Here is a 16,933-nt window from a genome sequence, read left to right as displayed (position 1 = left end):
GAAATACTCATCCCGAAGAAAAATTGTTCAATCACTATCCAATTAGGTTTGATATCAGAAACCACCTTATTAAATATAATAACAGAGAAAGACGATGTAAATTTTGCTGCAAAAAGGCACATTTTGTTTGTTCACAATAAGAAATTTAATGACATTTTTATTGCCTAATGTGTTCGCCATGGATAGTGTCCGTTTGTTTAAACGGACTTATTTAAGGCATATTATCAAATACCAGTTGCAGAAGAAGATAAACCAAAAACAGCTATAATTACACCATTTGGTTTGTTCGATTTAATGTCATGAGTTTCGGTTTGAGAAATGCTCCGGCAACGTTTCATTAATGAAGTATTGCATTGCTTAGATTTTGTATTCTCATATCTATACATTTTGGATGCATCAGCAACGTACAGCAACATCAAAACCTTTTAAAACTACTAGTTAAAAAGTTAATCGATTATGGTCTACGAATTAACATTTCGAAGTGACGGTTTTCCAATAGTTTCATATTTTCACAAGCTGGAAAACTACTTTTTTTACGTGTAGAACATGCTATTTTTTCGTGTACTTTGGATTTAAAAGATTAATCAGATTTTAGATCGACAAAGTTTAGTTTAAAATTGTTACTTTTATTTGAAAATATAATAATTTTATCCGGAATTATATAATATTAATTACCATAACAACCAAATAAACAAGCTGTAACACCGTTGTGCAAAAAGCGACAACATTTCTGAAATTTCTAGCCAAGCCAAAGAGGCAATTGCAAATTTAGTACCTTTAAAATCCAAGGGGAAATATGAAAAATGTGTCGAAAACGAGCCAACGGGGAAGTTTTGATTGCATACTTTTATGATAGGTTTGGTATACCTACCTTTTGTTCAAACAGTCATAATCTGCATTTGCTAATAAGTTAACATACAAACATACAAATACAGGGTTATTATAAATGTTTCATCGGGCCTCAAAATGTTTTTTGCTAAAGTATCGCACTTACCTTAATCGTTGATACATCGAAAGAAGCAGAAACTGAAAGTTTACTCCCCAAGCATGCGAACAGAGCTGAGCCATTTGCACTAGGAAGGTCCAATCTACCGATGTGGATGGGCATTTAGCCAGATCTTCCTTTGGGGGGTATCTTAAGGATCATGTTACGTAGCCCCACAGCCAAGAACACGACGCACGTAGGAGACGCATCAGTGCTGATTTGGTAACAATATGCATGGAAATGTTACAAAATGTGTGGTCTGAGCTACATTACCATTTGGATGTGTGTCGTGTGACAAATGGGATACACGAACATTTGTAATTTGGGGAGTTTTTGCTTTTTTGATATATCAATGATTATTGACAGTGCAATGCCTTAGCAAATATAACATTTTGAAACCCATTTATAATTAATAACCATGTATTTAAGGGACAGAACATACTACCCATGAAACAAGGTCGAATAAATCAACGCAGTCGCTAATATTTCAAGTTTCCGTAGTGTAGCGGTTATCACGTTCGCTTTACACGCGAAAGGTCCTCAGTTCGATCCTGGGCGGAAACAACATTTTTAGCACAATTTATAAAGGGATAGGTAATTAATTGGCAAAACCTCGTTAATGAGACCTTGTAACAACAACGTTTCCGTGGTGTAGTGCCTAACACGCGGAAGGTCCCCGGTTCGATCCCGGGCAGAAACAACCTTTTGTCTACATTAGTCAAGATCGGTTGCATGTAATAGTCGCAAAATACCGAACATTGTATTATAATGATGCAATAATACCGAATGATGATTTCGTTATGACGCAGAAACAATATCACACAAAAATAGGAAAATAGTAGTGTCAGCCTATGAGCCCAATTTTTCCAATTTTTGTTAAGTTTTAAGGGTGATCACGACTTCTTCCTTTGGATACCGTACTCAATACCACCGGCTATGTTTACACTGCTATACGCTGAATTTAAGGGCATACGAGTGTATACATAAAGAATGAATCAACCCCTCACCAGAGGGAGTTCATTACAAAATCTAAAAATGTACTCTATGATCGAATTGATAACTGAAACTAGTCTTACTATCAAATATTTGAACGGCGTATCAAACATTAATTGTAGTAGGTATAATATTTAAAGAGACAATTATGCCAATCATTGTAAACAACAATTTGTAACAACGTTTCCGTGGTGTAGTGGTTATCACATCCGCCTAACACGCGGAAGGTCCCCGGTTCGATCCCGGGCGGAAACAACCGTTTTTATTATTTTCCAGCAACCATTCAAATATACAGGGTGTCCATTTGAAATCATTCCACCACGGATTTATCGAAAACCACTGATTAAAGGAAAAACGCCGAGGCACGTCAACAGATTTGTCAAGGGGCAACTTTCTAAGCAAAATCTACTTTTTTAAGGAAGTGAGGGGGTACTTCCTTAAAAATTATAATGGCAAGTGGTATCGAGTGATAGCTTGTTTGAAGTCCTCTATTTTGACGTTTGATTTTTTTAAATCGGTCGATTCGTTTTCGAGAACATTAGAATAATTTCCAATCTTTCGGCTAGTGTCGAAACTATTTTGGAAGTAAAATCTGAACCATAAATTAATTTTCATTATTCCCAGATTGTCACAAAGGTAAATGACAGCAAATTAATTTCTTTCTTTCCCATAGCAACAAATAACTGATATTTTCGTTTGTTTTTGTTTTCTATAAATTAAGATAGGTCGAATAAATAATTTAAATAAAGATTTTTCTAATTTTCTAGAAAACGAATCGACTGATTTTAAAAAATTAAACGTCAAAATAAAGGACTTCGAAAGACCTTTCACACAAGCTGTCACTCGACACAATTTGTCATTTAAAATTTTTAAGGGAATGGCTCTTGGGGGACAGAGGGTGAAAGGGGTTTGAAGTAGTTTTTGGTTAAAGAGTTGTCCCCTTGATAAATCTTTTGATGTGGCTCGGCGTTTTTTCCTTTAATAAGTGGTTTTCGATAAATCCGTCGTTGGAAGTTTTCAAATGCACACCCTGTATGTACAAGGTATGAAACGGTATTATACTACTAATAGTATACGGAGCGCATATGTTATATTTTTGGATGTTGTTGGGCGAGTTAGATATATCACCCTGACCGTTGCGGTGCACGCTTCACTGCCCTAATTTCTGTACATCGTTTTCTTTGATCCACCCACTTAATGCATGGTCGGTGGCTGTGCGTCCCTATTTTTAGTAAGCAAGATCGGTGCTTTAGGTCATGATTATCTTGCACAAGATGGCCCTTTTCCACACGACAAACTCAAAATGATCCCGGGAAGGATGAGTTCGTACATATTGACCTTCAGCCTTCACGGTTATCATCAATTTGTAACAACGTTTCCGTGGTGTAGTGGTTATCACATCCGCCTAACACGCGGAAGGTCCCCGGTTCGATCCCGGGCGGAAACAATCTTTTATTATTTATTTTTAAGCAACACTACCCCCTACTTGGAATTAGTTGCCACATGTAAAACTGTTTATTTAACTTATTGAAAATATAACAAAATGCAGTATTATAATATGTCGATATAGGGTGAAACACGCAGTTACAACTGTAATAATAATTTATTTGCATGNTTAAGTATGCGCGTTAATAAACCCACAATCTTCCACCCACACACTAATGGCCCACCCCACAACTATTTGAATATTTACTGAAACACGGAACTGGAGGTTGTGGAACAGAGTTTCATACAGTAAAACCAAAAAGAGAAGTTGAACGTTGTAACAGGTGTGTAATCACATAAGTCAATGTACTGCGTGCGTCCAGTGAAACTGCCAAAACCCTAAAACGTGTACAGTAGCCGCCTGAATGTATCCCACATAAAAGTAGTACATGTACGGTCATCTAGTGCCTTTTAGAACCTCTTAACAGGCTTATAAGAACTTTTGATAATCGAGAATTATCTGGAGTTTTTTAGCGCATTTTCCAACGAAGTTGGGTACGCTATTGCAGCCACTTTCTCTGTCCATCCATCTGTCCAAGGCCTTAACTACACCTACAGTTTTCAAGATATTAAGTTCCTTCTTTTTGCATTCGGTAGCATATAGCTCTAGCACCTGAGCCAAGGAAAATATTGACAATTAAACTGCGCATGCGCAGACTGCACAATGTCAACTTGATTAATTTTTATTTTATTAATATTTTTGTTGACATTTCAACTACAGATATTTCTGGTGAAGGCAAGCATATCACATATAGAAAAAAATCCGATATGCGCATGCGCAATGCCAACTTTCTTATTTATGGAGATATTTCTTTGAAATTTTAACCAAGGTTGGTTTTAGTGTAAGCAAATGTATCGCACATTGTAAACATCAGTTTAATACGCGCATGCGCAATATCAACTGTTATTTATCGAGATATCTTCTTGAAATGCAGATGCTTCTGTTAAAAGCAAACATGACTGATATCAAAAGGTCAAGTGGGAGAGCAGATGGTATGGATGCCATACCAATCTGAACTGTGTCCATTTGGGTTGTCACATAAATTATTTTTTTGTGCAATTGGACGCGAAACAACAACTTCGCGTTCGCCATGGCGGCCGCGAAATTCACTTTCGCGGCCGCTGTCATAGCGACGGCCGTTAAAGTAAAACAATGTCACATATATTTTGACAATCAGCATGTAGGTAATTACAAATCTTTTGGATAAATGTTAATATTAATCGTACAGTTCGTATTGTTACTTATACTTACTCCTGAAATAAAGTCTAAAGTGTTAGAAGCGTTATACTTTGAAACTGTAACATTTTGATTTTCATTAGAACTAAACTGACAGGTACACTTTTTTATACACTCGTTTATATTAAGCATGCACTTTAGCATCGAATACACACTCCATAAGCTTGAACTTTTTAAGGTCTTCGATTTTTCCATAAGGTAAGCTAATAGTACATTTTCAGACAAGGTTTTGGCGTTTTTCTTGTTGCACCAGTCTTTAAAGTCCTTGTAGCATTTTTCGTACTGCCGCTTCGATTTTTCAGGTACTAACTGCGACACAGCAGAATTCGCAACAAGTTTTATTTCCGGAGGAGTTCCGGATATCGAAGAATCACTTTCGGAGTCACACATTTTGACTTTTCTTTCACGAAAAATTATTCATTGTTTATCTCATTTCCATGGTAAAATGAAAACTGGCCGTCTTTCTATTTGCGACGAAAATTATTATTTTTGAAATCTCATTTTTATTTATTGACGATTCTACACAATTGCACAAAAAATGTTGTGTATACCACGGCCGCGTCATTCTTTAACGCCCTCAAAGTTGCCTTGCCTCGGCCGCAAGCGGCCTCGGCGCCAATCTTCTTTTCGGTACGTTAAAGAATGACTTCGCGGCCTAAGTATACAAATAACTTTATTGGTACCCCTTAATCCTTATTTAAAGTACGCCTCAGCGTGTTTAAATCAAACTTAAAAACGCGCGTGTTTTAAAGTTACCATGACAACATGAGAATTGAAATTAAATGTCAACTTTTTAATTACAGATCTGACAGGAATACTGTGTAGCTTCAAATCAAAAATTACTAACAGATGTTTTCAAATGCGTTACTCAAATACTTAACAATCTTAATTGTTCAAATGAATGTGAAAAGTACAGTTGGTATTGTTTGAAATATAATACTTCGGTTTTTTAAATATGAGGAAATGTTGTTCATATGAATAGTGCTAACATTTTCGGGAGTCAATGAGGTTCCATTAATGGCACTCCCAATAATGCTTGAAACATTATTCTTATTGCTAAGACTCTCTTTAACGTAACCAGTCGCCACAGCTGCCGATTTCCATCCTACTTGTCGTTGGATTTGATCAATTTTCATGCCACTATTTGCCATAATAGTAGCCGACGATGTATTAATACCAATCACTTGATTGGTGCACTGTCCCTTATCATAGCGTAAGAAAACCCAGTCTGTACTTACATTTTGGAGGCGTAATGATAAATACTGCTTCACCAAACGCACATAACTAATTGCTCCACTGTCGGCAACAGTAAAACGTCTACCCTTCACCGTCTAAGGCCCAGTTCACACTGAACGGACCTGTGTCGGAGACGTGACGCAAACAAACCACATTGAGAAGACAAGATTGTGACATGAAATATCGTCATGCATCGTGGCTCACATAAGTACTGACTTGGAAGAGACACACCACTACACATACGCCACTAGCGACTTGGTATAGACGTGACGGTGGCGGGAAGGCGGCCGACCGTGCCACGTCGCGTCTGTGTGCATCGTTTGTTTGCATGGGGCAGCGCGGAGAGGACATAAGTCTGTGCCACGCTTCCGCCACAGGTCCGTTCAGTGTGAACTCGGCCTTAGATGGTCGAATAGTAATAAGCAATACGCTTCCTTCTCCCTGTACGTCATGTAAGCGTAAATCCCACAATTCGCATCTTCTACAAGAGCCACAGATACCGAAAATGGCTACTACCTTCAAAAATAAATACGTTATGTCCGGTGCCTCTGTGAAAAATTTTCGCAAGTGTTCTTCCTGGAATACATATGCCTTCTTGGCTACATCATTCTTGCTAATTGCCTTCATGAATGCATGTACTTTCACAAATGATTTTAAATCACAATACCTTTATTTATTCTTGGCATGCATTGCAATTTTGAATGGATAACCATATAACCATAACATAACTATATTTTATACGAGTTCTTATTTCCATTTTTATGTAATTATCACGATTTTAAAGTGTACTAATAAAAAATAGCGTAAAGTATTCGTGGATAACTGGTCTTTAAAAACACTTGCTCTATTTCGAGCACGACCTTAATAATATACTTTAATATATTAGTCATAAAATAAGCCAAAAAATTGACCCCTTCTTGTACATCATATTTAGGAACACTCTGTATTAATAGTGGATTTGGAAACCACTATAGTTCAATTGCTTCAATGAATAAAAAAAAAGCAATAGAGTCCGTTTTTGATACTCCCATACATTTTCATGCAAACGCAAAGCAAAGAAATGAAGAATCAATTAAATTGACCGTAGAAAAAATACTTGTTTCCGCCCGGGATCGAACCGGGGACCTTCCGCGTGTTAGGCGGATGTGATAACCACTACACCACGGAAACGTTGTTGAAGGCCTCATTAACGAGGTTTTGCCAATTACCTATCCTTTTATAAATTGTTGTAAAAATGTTGTTTCCGCCCAGGATCGAACTGAGGACCTTTCGCGTGTAAAGCGAACGTGATAACCGCTACACTACGGAAACTACGGAAACACCGACAGCGATCTTTAAGCATTTGCATGTTGCAATTTGATTGGAAATCATCAAATTGATTATCAAACGTATCCAAGCTGTAACGTTTTTTTTTTATATTAAAAGGTCATTTTTCTATATGAAGAAATGCATAGAAATTGGATCATCAAAAACGGGCTTGGTAATTCACATAAGTTCAGAAACAGTTTTGGTACAATTTTTCAAGGACAATTTTGCCAATCATGATTAACAAAGATTTTTTAACAACGTTTCCGTGGTGTAGTGGTTATCACATCCGCCTAACACGCGGAAGGTCCCCGGTTCGATCCCGGGCGGAAACAATTTTTGTGCTACGTTGTTTAATCCTAGAAAGGGAAAACGCTCTCTTTAGGGAAATATTGAGGCCCAACTGTCTGAAATTGGTATGCATCTTTTGTGCTATACAAAGTACTTAACAGAGGAGATATTTGAAGTGTTCAAAAAGTGATCGTGAAAAATCAATTAAATTTTGTTTTTAAATCTAGTTATTGTGGCCATTTTTTTAAGTCCTGAAATTCTGCGTGACATTTCAGCATTTTTGTATTTTTTTTGTGGATTATACGGGGCAAGCAGGTGTGTTCCACGCCAATATAAAAAGGTTTATACCGCCCGGTGTTTTGTTTATGATCCCCCCATCGTTTCCCAGAACGTCACCGTTTAGTGCACACTACAATTATCTCGTCCAGCGTTACCCAAAAGGTTATCATTGGCATCCCGGGGCCATTTAAACAAAGATTCAACGCCCGTTAATAGAATAGATATCATGTTTCCGTAGTGTAGCGGTTATCACGTTCGCTTCACACGCGAAAGGTCCCCGGTTCGAACCCGGGCGGAAACACGATTTTTGTTGCAGAGTAGTTAATTTCACTAATTGGGCAAGCAGTTATTACAAATACGATGTAGTCGAAACGGCTTAGTCAACAAGTTTCCGTGGTGTAGTGGTTATCACATCCGCCTAACACGCGGAAGGTCCCCGGTTCGATCCCGGGCGGAAACAATTTTTATATATTATACAGGGTGTAAATTTTGTGTTGAACAAGTGTTTTAGTTTGTTTAGAAAACGATCAATGGTGACAACCTATCTTTGTAGTTCTGGCCACCGACCACCACGACTTAGGTCCGTGCAATCAATGCGACCGCATAGAGCGCAGTTTATCATCCAGGGGCCATTCTGCGAGAATAATAAATTTTGAAAATTAAGAAAAATGAAACGTTGCAGTAGAGAGCGTGTTGCTTACAAGAACAAATCTCCGTGATACACTGACATAGACAGGCAGAGTCGTTTACAGAAGAGGCAGTCGCATCAGGGTGTTCATATGAAAACGTTCCACCACGGATTTATCTAACACCACTGATTAGAGGAAAAAAATGCCGAGACACATCAAAAGATTTGTCAAGGGGGACAACTTTTTAACAAAATACTACTTAACCCCCCTACACCCTCTGCCCCAGGGTCATTCCCTTAAAAATTTTAAATGACAATTGAATTTAATAGCTGAAAGGTCTTTCGAAGTTCTTATTTTATTTTGGTCACCATAAATTAGAATAATTTCCACTCTTTCGGCTAGTGTGTAGACCATTTTGGAAGTAAAATCTGAATCAGTAAATTAAATTTCACTATCCCAAGATTGCCACAAAGGTAACTGATTAAATAAATTAAATATTTTCATAATTTGAATCGACCGATTTTAAATAAATCAAACGTCAAAATAACCTTTCAAACAAGCTATTACTCGATAACATTTTTAAGGGAATGACTCTGGGGGGCAGAGGGTGAAAGGGGGGTTGGTTAAAAAGTTGTCCCCTTTGACAAATCTTTTAACGTGTCTCGGAGTTTTTTCCTTTAATCAGTGATTTTCGAACCTGGGCGGAAATATTTCATTTTTATACAGGGATGATTAGTCTCAAGCATTGTTAACAACAATTTATAAACAAAGTTTCCGTGGTGTAGTGGTTATCACATCCGCCTAACACGCGGAAGGTCCCCGGTTCGATCCCGGGCGGAAACAAGTATTTTTGATACGGTCAATTTAATTGATTCTTCATTTCTTTGCTTTGCATCAAAATGTATGGGAGTCAAAAACAGACCCCATTGCTTCCCTTTTATTCATTGAAGCAATTGAACTTTAGTGGTTGCCAAATCCACTCTAATACAGGGTGTTCCTAAATATGATGTACATATACAGAAGGAGTCAATCATTTGGCTTATTTTATGACTAAAAAAGTTCATATAAATATAGGTCCGCAAACACTTGCCTTAAATGTTCAGGTAGAATAGAATTCTTATAATTAGAAATTTTTTTCTTTTGGTTGTCGATTTCGTAACTTAAGGCAACGTTCCATCATCAGACCTAGCTGAAAGTTACATATCGAATGTTATGACACTCATAACTCATAACACTCGATATGTAACTTGCAGCTAGGTCTGATGATGGGACGTTGCCTTAACTGGAGGTATCCATATTATAAAGATATTGTTTCTTAAGTTAATTGAAAATTGTAACTGGGTGTTTCACCCTATATCGACATATTATATTACTGCTTTTTGTTATATTTTCAATAAGTTAAATAAACAGTTTTACATGTGGCAACATTTCCAGGTACGGGGTAGTGTTGCTTAAAAATACATAATAAAAGATTGTTTCCGCCCGGGATCGAACCGGGGACCTTCCGCGTGTTAGGCGGATGTGATAACCACTACACCACGGAAACGTTGTTACAAATTTATGATAACCGTGAAGGCTGAAGGTCAATATGACTGTACGAACTTACCCTTCCCTGCATCATTTTGAGTTTGTCATGGGGAAAAGGGCCATCTTGTGCAAGATAATCATGACGTAAAGCACTGATCTCGCTTACTAAAAATAAGGACACACAGCCACCGACCATGCATTAAGTGGCTGGATCAAAGAAAACGATGTACAGAAATTAGGGCAGTGAAGCGTACACCGCCACGGTCACGGTGATATATCTAACTCGCCCAACAACATCCAAAAATATATCCCGGGGGGAAACAGTCCTTTTTTTCAGCGGGAAAGGATCTCGGTTTCCAATTTGAGAATTAAATTCCTGGGTTTTTTAATTGTTACGTTGAGCCTAAGTGGTATATGTCCCCTGTTTTTAACCATACACTATCAAAATTCGTTGTATCTTCGTTATGAACTGATTTGTTCATAGATGCTTTAACACGTTTCCTCCCCCTCGGGCTCGTTGTGTTAAAATATTCAGGGATTGTGGTACTAATTTTGTGAAGGCTACATATGGAAATTGATTAATCTCAATATTATAATAATCACAAATATACAGTCCACATTCAACCCCCTTTCTTGCGCTTGGTTCTGGAGCATACACACAGAGTCCGCAAATCTATTATTGGATTTTTTCTACGATATCTCTGAAAATGAGGTCACACCGCATAATTTAAAGGCATGATATAGTACCCATTACCTACACCCGTGCGTAATGAAAAAAATTAGAATAAATCATTTACGTTTGGAAGTGACAATTATCTACAAATATCTAAACTGTTAACAGACATCCTTTTTGGTTTTGCCTTATTTTCATTTTGAAATTAAAATCGAAGAAGATGTATTTAGTAACATGCCTCCAGACATCCGACAACAAGCAGATGCCGCTGCTGACAATTTGCTGCCAATTTATATGAAAGATTTATAAAACGGAGAGAAGAAAATAAGCTCGCAAATTTTTCGGAACACGTGTTTCTTGCATACCTATGTAGTGCGTATGCGCGTGGAAATAAGCGCCCTCACTAACCAATGACCGCAGGAGAGAAATCACTTCGTCCCCAGCTTCGGTACGGTAAGAACGGCCTCCGCGCAACCCCTTAATTACTTTTGTAATACTTATTAAGTGATAGTTCATAGTTGTGTAGTTTATGTAAATATATTCGTTTTCGTTGTAACTGCAACCCCAATACAAGGCACTACACCTACATTCATCACTTGACGAAACTGAAGCCTACAACATTACGGATGATATTATATTCCATGCTTAAAGCAACTACTAATTTCAAGCATAATGTAGAACATATTCGAAGTTTCAAGCATTTCTCAAACGCAAATCAGACGGATATAATTGTAAAAAGGCTAGTGTTTCAACTGCTGATCACCTTGACACATTTTTAAATAATGCTTCTGACGCACAATTTTTATTGGTTAAGGTATGTACCACCACTTTGTTAGAAGATGTTTGTAAGTTAATAATTTCATTTCATTTAAGGTTATCCTTATATAATTGAAATATGTGGTGCAGTTCGGAAAATGGAAAGGCGAAATATATTTCCAAAAGATGTGGAAGACACTGGAAAGTCATTAATAATGAAAATACCGGATACTAAGACAAAGATTCAACGAACTTTTTATGTAGCTGAAAAAATGTATGCCACATGCAAGAAATATATAAATTACACACAAAAATACATAAAAATGCACGAAACAAGTAGTGGGTGTATAAATATAATAAACAATTTGTGAGTTTGCCTAACCCCAAAAGTTTAAGAAAAACTTTTGCTACTATTTTGGTTTTTGCAGATGGTGACTTATTTATGGAACGCCGTTTTACTTTTTATTACGAAAGTTTACAATGTAACATTATAAACAACAGTTAATTTTATTTCCCGATTTATTATGTTTGTTGTTTTTATGTGAAACATTAAATAGGTTTGTTTAAAAAACTTCACTTAATTGAAATGATGTATGAATTATATAGCAATGTGTATAACGAAAGTTTAACAATACAAATCAAACGAATACATAAACGAACAGTAATATAACTAACTAGAACTAATTCAACAAACATAAAAATTTATTCATATTAAATGTGGGATTAAAATTATGAACAAACATTTTAATTCAACAATCATATTAATTCAATTATTGAAGTGTTGTACAAATATTCCCAACAATCATTTTAATTCAACAATCATATTAATTCGTGCTGTTAAAATCGGAAAGCATTATTTAAAATGATTGTTGAATTAAAATGTTACATGAATTAAAATGTTTGTTGATAATTTTAATTCGTATCTGTGATTGTGCGGAAGTTTCAGGAACTATCCTTTAGTGTATTTGGGTACGTGTATACTAGCGCCTAATTAAAATTATCAACAAACATTTTAATTCATGTAACATTTTAATTCAACAATCATATTAATTCAACAATCATTTTAAAAGATTCTTTTACTACGTCTAACAATAAAAATTTATTTGTTTGTTGAATTAAAGTGATTGTTGAAAATATTCGGCTTCAATTTTCAAATCGTCGAATTTATATGACTGATGAATTAAAATGTTTGTTGATAATTTTAATTACACATTTAAAATGAATAAATTTTTATGTTTGTTGGACAAAATCGTTTTATTAATCGAAGTATTTCGTGCAATTCAATTTAATTGTTTGTTATTAATTGTTTGTTGAAATACAGTTTCATATACACTCATTCAATATAACAATATAATTCATTTCACATTTTTATTAAGTAACATTTTTTAAACAATCATATTTAATACGTAAGACAATAACAACAAACGTAAAAAGTAGAGGCATACGATTGACTGTTATTTAAAATGGCACATTGTAAAATTTTGGAATAAAATTGTACAAATATTTTCAGAGAACATTTTAATTCAACAATCATATGAATTCATGCTGTTAAAATCGGCAAGAATTATTTAAAGTGATTGTTGAATTAAAATGTTACATTAATTAAAATGATTGTTGATAATTTTAATTCGTATCTCTGATTGTGCGGAAGTTTCAGGAACTACAGTTTAGTCTATTTGACTACGTGTATACTAGCGCCTAATTAAAATTATCAACAAACATTTTTTTAATCAATCTCTTAATACGTAAGATAAAAACAACAAACGAAAAATTTAGAGACATAAGATTGACTGTTATTTAAAATGATACATGATAAAATGTTGGTATAAATACTAAAACGGCGTTCCATACTTATTGTTAAAGAGATTCGGAGGTTGCAAGTCCTCGAAAGTGGCTGAGGGCTATGTAGGTGAGTCCATGACTCACAAAACAACAAGCAATCTGATTTGTGATGCTATAAATAAGTCACCTAATTTATATCTGCCATCAACATCGAGACAACTCACCATGAATCTGGAGACGACCAACACAAAACACACTTTCATCTTCCAAAATTTTTGTGTTCCAATTAATAATAATAACAATTCGTTTAGTTTAATATGTATTTAATGTTCAATTAAAAATTAAATATGTGCTTACTATAATAATTAATAATACGTAGTTTGGTTGTAATTTGCGGTTTACAGATACGTAGAAATAGAATCGCATTTTTTTCTACTCACCTGTATGCCGGCCATACATTAGCACACGGCGGTGTGCGGATCTAGTCCGTCGGACTTGGTCGCACATCAAACGTGCCTGTGTATGCCATTGTCCGTCAATGTTCGCGCACTGTTTAGCGGACCAAAAGTCCTCGTGAGTGAGATTGAACCCGCCCGATTTTTCGGACAGTTTCCTTACAGTTCCCGCGTATATGTGCTAGTGTGTGGTGAAGGACGGACCGCGAACTACGCATTTAACCATGGAAAAGACCGTAAGTAGTTAAGTACCTACTGATGGCTAATTATTTTAATCCCGTTTTACAATTAATAAAATAATTTATGAAAGTAGAAACCTATACATAATATCATGATATTGATATTTTTGATTTCCAGATTCAAGAAGTTAACCGAAAATATAATTCAGAGGAATATATTCGCGGCTTGCTCGCAAAATATAATGACTTTCCGTGCCTTTGGAAAGTAAAGTCAAAATGTTATTCAAACAGAAATATGAAGGAAGACGCATATAAAGAATTAGTAAAGTACACAAAAGACACAATTGATGAACATGCTACGGTTGATGTGATAAAGAAGAAAATTGGTGCGCTAAGACGAACATTCAGAAGAGAACTACTAAAAGTAAAGGAGTCAAAGAAATCCGGCGCAGGGGGAGACGATATTTACACTCCGCATTTATGGTACTATAGTCTACTGCTTTTCACGTCTGATCAGGAGGAACCTCGTGACACAATTTCTAATGATATTGCGCTGGAAGAACTTCAAACAGCGGAAGAAAAATCCCCAAATTACATTTCTGGCGCGGAAGCTGACTTCCGGGTACTTATTGTATATTGTTTTATTCAAGTAACGGTTTTTGTTTTTAGGAAATTCAACAGTCAGAGCCAGCGGAAACAATGCACCCTACAACGAAAAGGAAGAAATTAGTTACAAAAGACAATAGCACGCTTTTGGCCAAAGCATACGAGATTCTGGAGAGACCGATTCCTGGTACAGATGAATATGACAATTTCGGAGTTACTGTAGCTGCTAAACTACGAAAAATGGACGCCGATTAAAGAACATACTGTGAATATATTATAAACACTGCACTGCATTACGGAACATTAAAGAGACTCCACGAAAATGCATCTATTAATTTGAGTTCTAAAAACCCTAGTCCAAGTAGTGTTCCATACAGTGATCCTAGGCCTCCAAATCGTCAGTATCTTCATACACAGTCACAAGGTACCTACTATGGGACGCAAAGTACTCCGATGAATGAATTATCCATCTACAATGCGAACAGTTATTATAGCTATCATCCAACATCGGTACAACAGCAAGAAATTCAAAAAACCATCAACCAACAAGAACCGGTGACGTCTCCGCAACTTACACAACCCACCATGTACACGAATATTTCTCAAAATTCACAGAAATCCACGGATACACAAAAAGAGATATTTAACGTAAATGAACTTCTGAAATAGGGTAGAACTACATGTACACTACCTATGTAGGTATGTTACTAGAATATTTATTTTTTTACTTTAAAAATATTAGTTTTATTTTAAGTATTACCAATATCCATAGTTTATCCAGTTAGTGCTTCGAAATTGTTATATTTAAACTTGAGTTATGTTTTAATATTATGCCATGAAGGTTACTTCTAAGCTTCACACTTGTGTCGTTTGTTATGTTGCATTTTTTACTATATGAAAAATCCATTCTGTTTGGGAATTATTTGGATTTAGAATCATAAATTGATATAAGAATCCCTATTTTATTTTTTTAACAGATTATGAAATCATAACTAAAACATATTCTACTACATTTTCGGTTATTCTAAAATCTAAATCATGTCCTCTTGCCAAGGAACTGCTCCTGTGGAATTGAAGAATGTGCAGTACAAATCCCGTGTTCCTTTCGCTTCATCAGATGAATTCCTAGTTGATTGTTGCAGTTGTCCCAAAACTTCTTCATCTTTTCTCCATTCGCCAGGTATAAGGGCCCTATTTTCTGTGTCTTCCACGTCCAGAGATCCCGAACCTGTATATTTACTTTTGCAGTGGATTCTTAAAAAATTATGTAAAGCACACGCTGCTAATATGACATTATCAATTTTTTCTGGCTTTAGGTTCATTGCGGTGTGGAAAATGCGAAATCGATTAGCCATTATACCAAACGCATTTTCCACTACGCGTCGTGCTCTAGATAGTCGGTAGTTGTATATTCTTTTTTGTTTACTTAACCCCTTGAATGGATAAGGCTTTATTAGATTTTTGTGTAGTGCAAATGCATCATCAGCGATGAAAACAAAATTCATGTGCTCTGCAGTTTTTTCGTTTTTCGGTAAGTTCAACTTTTCAGAAATGAGTTTCTTGTGAAACGTGGTGTTTTCTATTACACCACCATCAGAGACACGGCCGTTGGTGCCGACATTGACAGAAATGAATTCGTAATTAGCGTTCACTATTGCCATGAGGACTACGCTAAAATATTCTTTATAATTATAGTAGTAAGATCCACTATTAATGGGCTTCGTGATTCGCACATGTTTACCATCAATAGCTCCCCCACGGTTAGGAAAATTCCAACGCACATTAAAGTCTCTCGCAATTTTGAGCCATTCTTCTTCTGTGGAAGGAAACTAAACTTGGACTTAGATTATTTGTATGAAAAGAAAAAATAAAACTTACCTTGATATATCCATCGGCAAGTAGTACATTGAATATGGCTATACAAGTTTCAGGTATTATACGTCCCAAAGCTTGGGGAGAAATTACGGCAGAGAATTTAAGATCTTCCAAAGATCTGCCTCTTGCCAAATATCTTAATGTACAAATAAGCCGTTCTTCTGCTGTTACTGCGTCTCTCATTAAAGTGTTTTTTTTCTGAATAAGCGGTTTCATTTTCTCCAATAAAGTGATAAATAAGTCTTCATCCATTCGAAGGTAATTTCGGTAGTCTTCTGCTACTAGCTTAAGTTCACTTAAAAGATTCATGTGTGACAAAGTGGTTCTCTTTTTTAACCACTCTTTTACCCACACTTTTCTTTTCTTCCGTGTTCGTTGTAACTGAGTTTGTATGATAATTACGGATGCAGCTACTTGCTTCTTGTAATCCATCACCACTGCTTTCAACAAAATGAATGTCTGTCTACACACGCGGTCGGCAACAAAGTGAGCGGGGTGTATGGCAAAATTTTCCCGCTGACATTGTCCGACGGACTAGATCCGCACACCGCCGTGCGCTAATGTATGGTCGGTTTAATATATACTGTTACAACCTTACGACGTACAAAACTACAACTGTTGTTTGGGGCAAACGAATTAT

General features: G+C 36.1%; 2 protein-coding genes and 10 non-coding genes across 12 annotated transcripts; 8 read left to right on the top strand and 4 right to left on the bottom strand.

The window, feature by feature from the left end:
* The first annotated feature begins 1,476 nt into the window (after positions 1-1,476).
* Positions 1,477-1,549, top strand: Trnav-uac. Its single transcript has one exon. It is a non-coding gene; the product is annotated as a tRNA-Val (tRNA).
* Positions 1,550-2,160: 611 nt separating this feature from the next.
* Trnav-aac lies at positions 2,161-2,233 on the top strand. Its single transcript has one exon. It is a non-coding gene; the product is annotated as a tRNA-Val (tRNA).
* Positions 2,234-3,352: 1,119 nt separating this feature from the next.
* Trnav-aac lies at positions 3,353-3,425 on the top strand. Its single transcript has one exon. It is a non-coding gene; the product is annotated as a tRNA-Val (tRNA).
* A 3,608-nt stretch (positions 3,426-7,033) lies between these two features.
* Trnav-aac lies at positions 7,034-7,106 on the bottom strand. Its single transcript has one exon. It is a non-coding gene; the product is annotated as a tRNA-Val (tRNA).
* Positions 7,107-7,174: 68 nt separating this feature from the next.
* On the bottom strand, positions 7,175-7,247 carry Trnav-uac. Its single transcript has one exon. It is a non-coding gene; the product is annotated as a tRNA-Val (tRNA).
* Positions 7,248-7,503: 256 nt separating this feature from the next.
* Trnav-aac lies at positions 7,504-7,576 on the top strand. Its single transcript has one exon. It is a non-coding gene; the product is annotated as a tRNA-Val (tRNA).
* A 463-nt stretch (positions 7,577-8,039) lies between these two features.
* Trnav-cac lies at positions 8,040-8,112 on the top strand. The gene has a single exon. It is a non-coding gene; the product is annotated as a tRNA-Val (tRNA).
* Positions 8,113-8,198: 86 nt separating this feature from the next.
* On the top strand, positions 8,199-8,271 carry Trnav-aac. Its single transcript has one exon. It is a non-coding gene; the product is annotated as a tRNA-Val (tRNA).
* A 939-nt stretch (positions 8,272-9,210) lies between these two features.
* Trnav-aac lies at positions 9,211-9,283 on the top strand. Its single transcript has one exon. It is a non-coding gene; the product is annotated as a tRNA-Val (tRNA).
* Positions 9,284-9,913: 630 nt separating this feature from the next.
* Positions 9,914-9,986, bottom strand: Trnav-aac. The gene has a single exon. It is a non-coding gene; the product is annotated as a tRNA-Val (tRNA).
* Positions 9,987-13,631: 3,645 nt separating this feature from the next.
* Positions 13,632-14,673, top strand: LOC116164626. The gene is made up of 3 exons (XM_031478830.1): positions 13,632-13,869; positions 13,991-14,434; positions 14,482-14,673. The coding sequence occupies exons 1-3, from the start codon at positions 13,858-13,860 to the stop codon at positions 14,671-14,673; spliced, it is 648 nt and encodes a 215-aa protein (XP_031334690.1). The 5' UTR covers positions 13,632-13,857.
* A 708-nt stretch (positions 14,674-15,381) lies between these two features.
* LOC116160234 lies at positions 15,382-16,749 on the bottom strand. Its single transcript, XM_031473383.1, has 2 exons — positions 16,297-16,749; positions 15,382-16,247 (listed from the first exon to the last, which is right to left on the bottom strand). Exons 1-2 carry the CDS (start codon positions 16,723-16,725, stop codon positions 15,450-15,452), a joined length of 1,227 nt encoding a protein of 408 aa, XP_031329243.1. The 5' UTR covers positions 16,726-16,749; the 3' UTR covers positions 15,382-15,449.
* Positions 16,750-16,933: the final 184 nt, after the last annotated feature.

This window comes from Photinus pyralis, unplaced genomic scaffold (assembly GCF_008802855.1).
Source record: "Photinus pyralis isolate 1611_PpyrPB1 unplaced genomic scaffold, Ppyr1.3 Ppyr1.4_LG1, whole genome shotgun sequence".
NCBI lineage: Eukaryota > Metazoa > Arthropoda > Insecta > Coleoptera > Lampyridae > Photinus > Photinus pyralis.
The sequence above is the reverse complement of the archived record's forward strand: the minus strand, read 5'-3'. Positions and strand labels throughout refer to the sequence as shown.

Bases quoted from the DNA above. Each gene is read 5' to 3' on its own strand.
- LOC116164626 (XM_031478830.1), top strand. The intron at 14,435-14,481 runs GTACTTATTGTA...TTTTGTTTTTAG, and splicing joins GCGCGGAAGCTGACTTCCGG to GAAATTCAACAGTCAGAGCC.
- LOC116160234 (XM_031473383.1), bottom strand. From the start codon at position 16,725: ATGGATTACAAGAAGCAAGTAGCTGCATCCGTAATTATCATACAAACT. The intron at 16,248-16,296 runs GTAAGTTTTATT...GTCCAAGTTTAG, and splicing joins TTGCCGATGGATATATCAAG to TTTCCTTCCACAGAAGAAGA.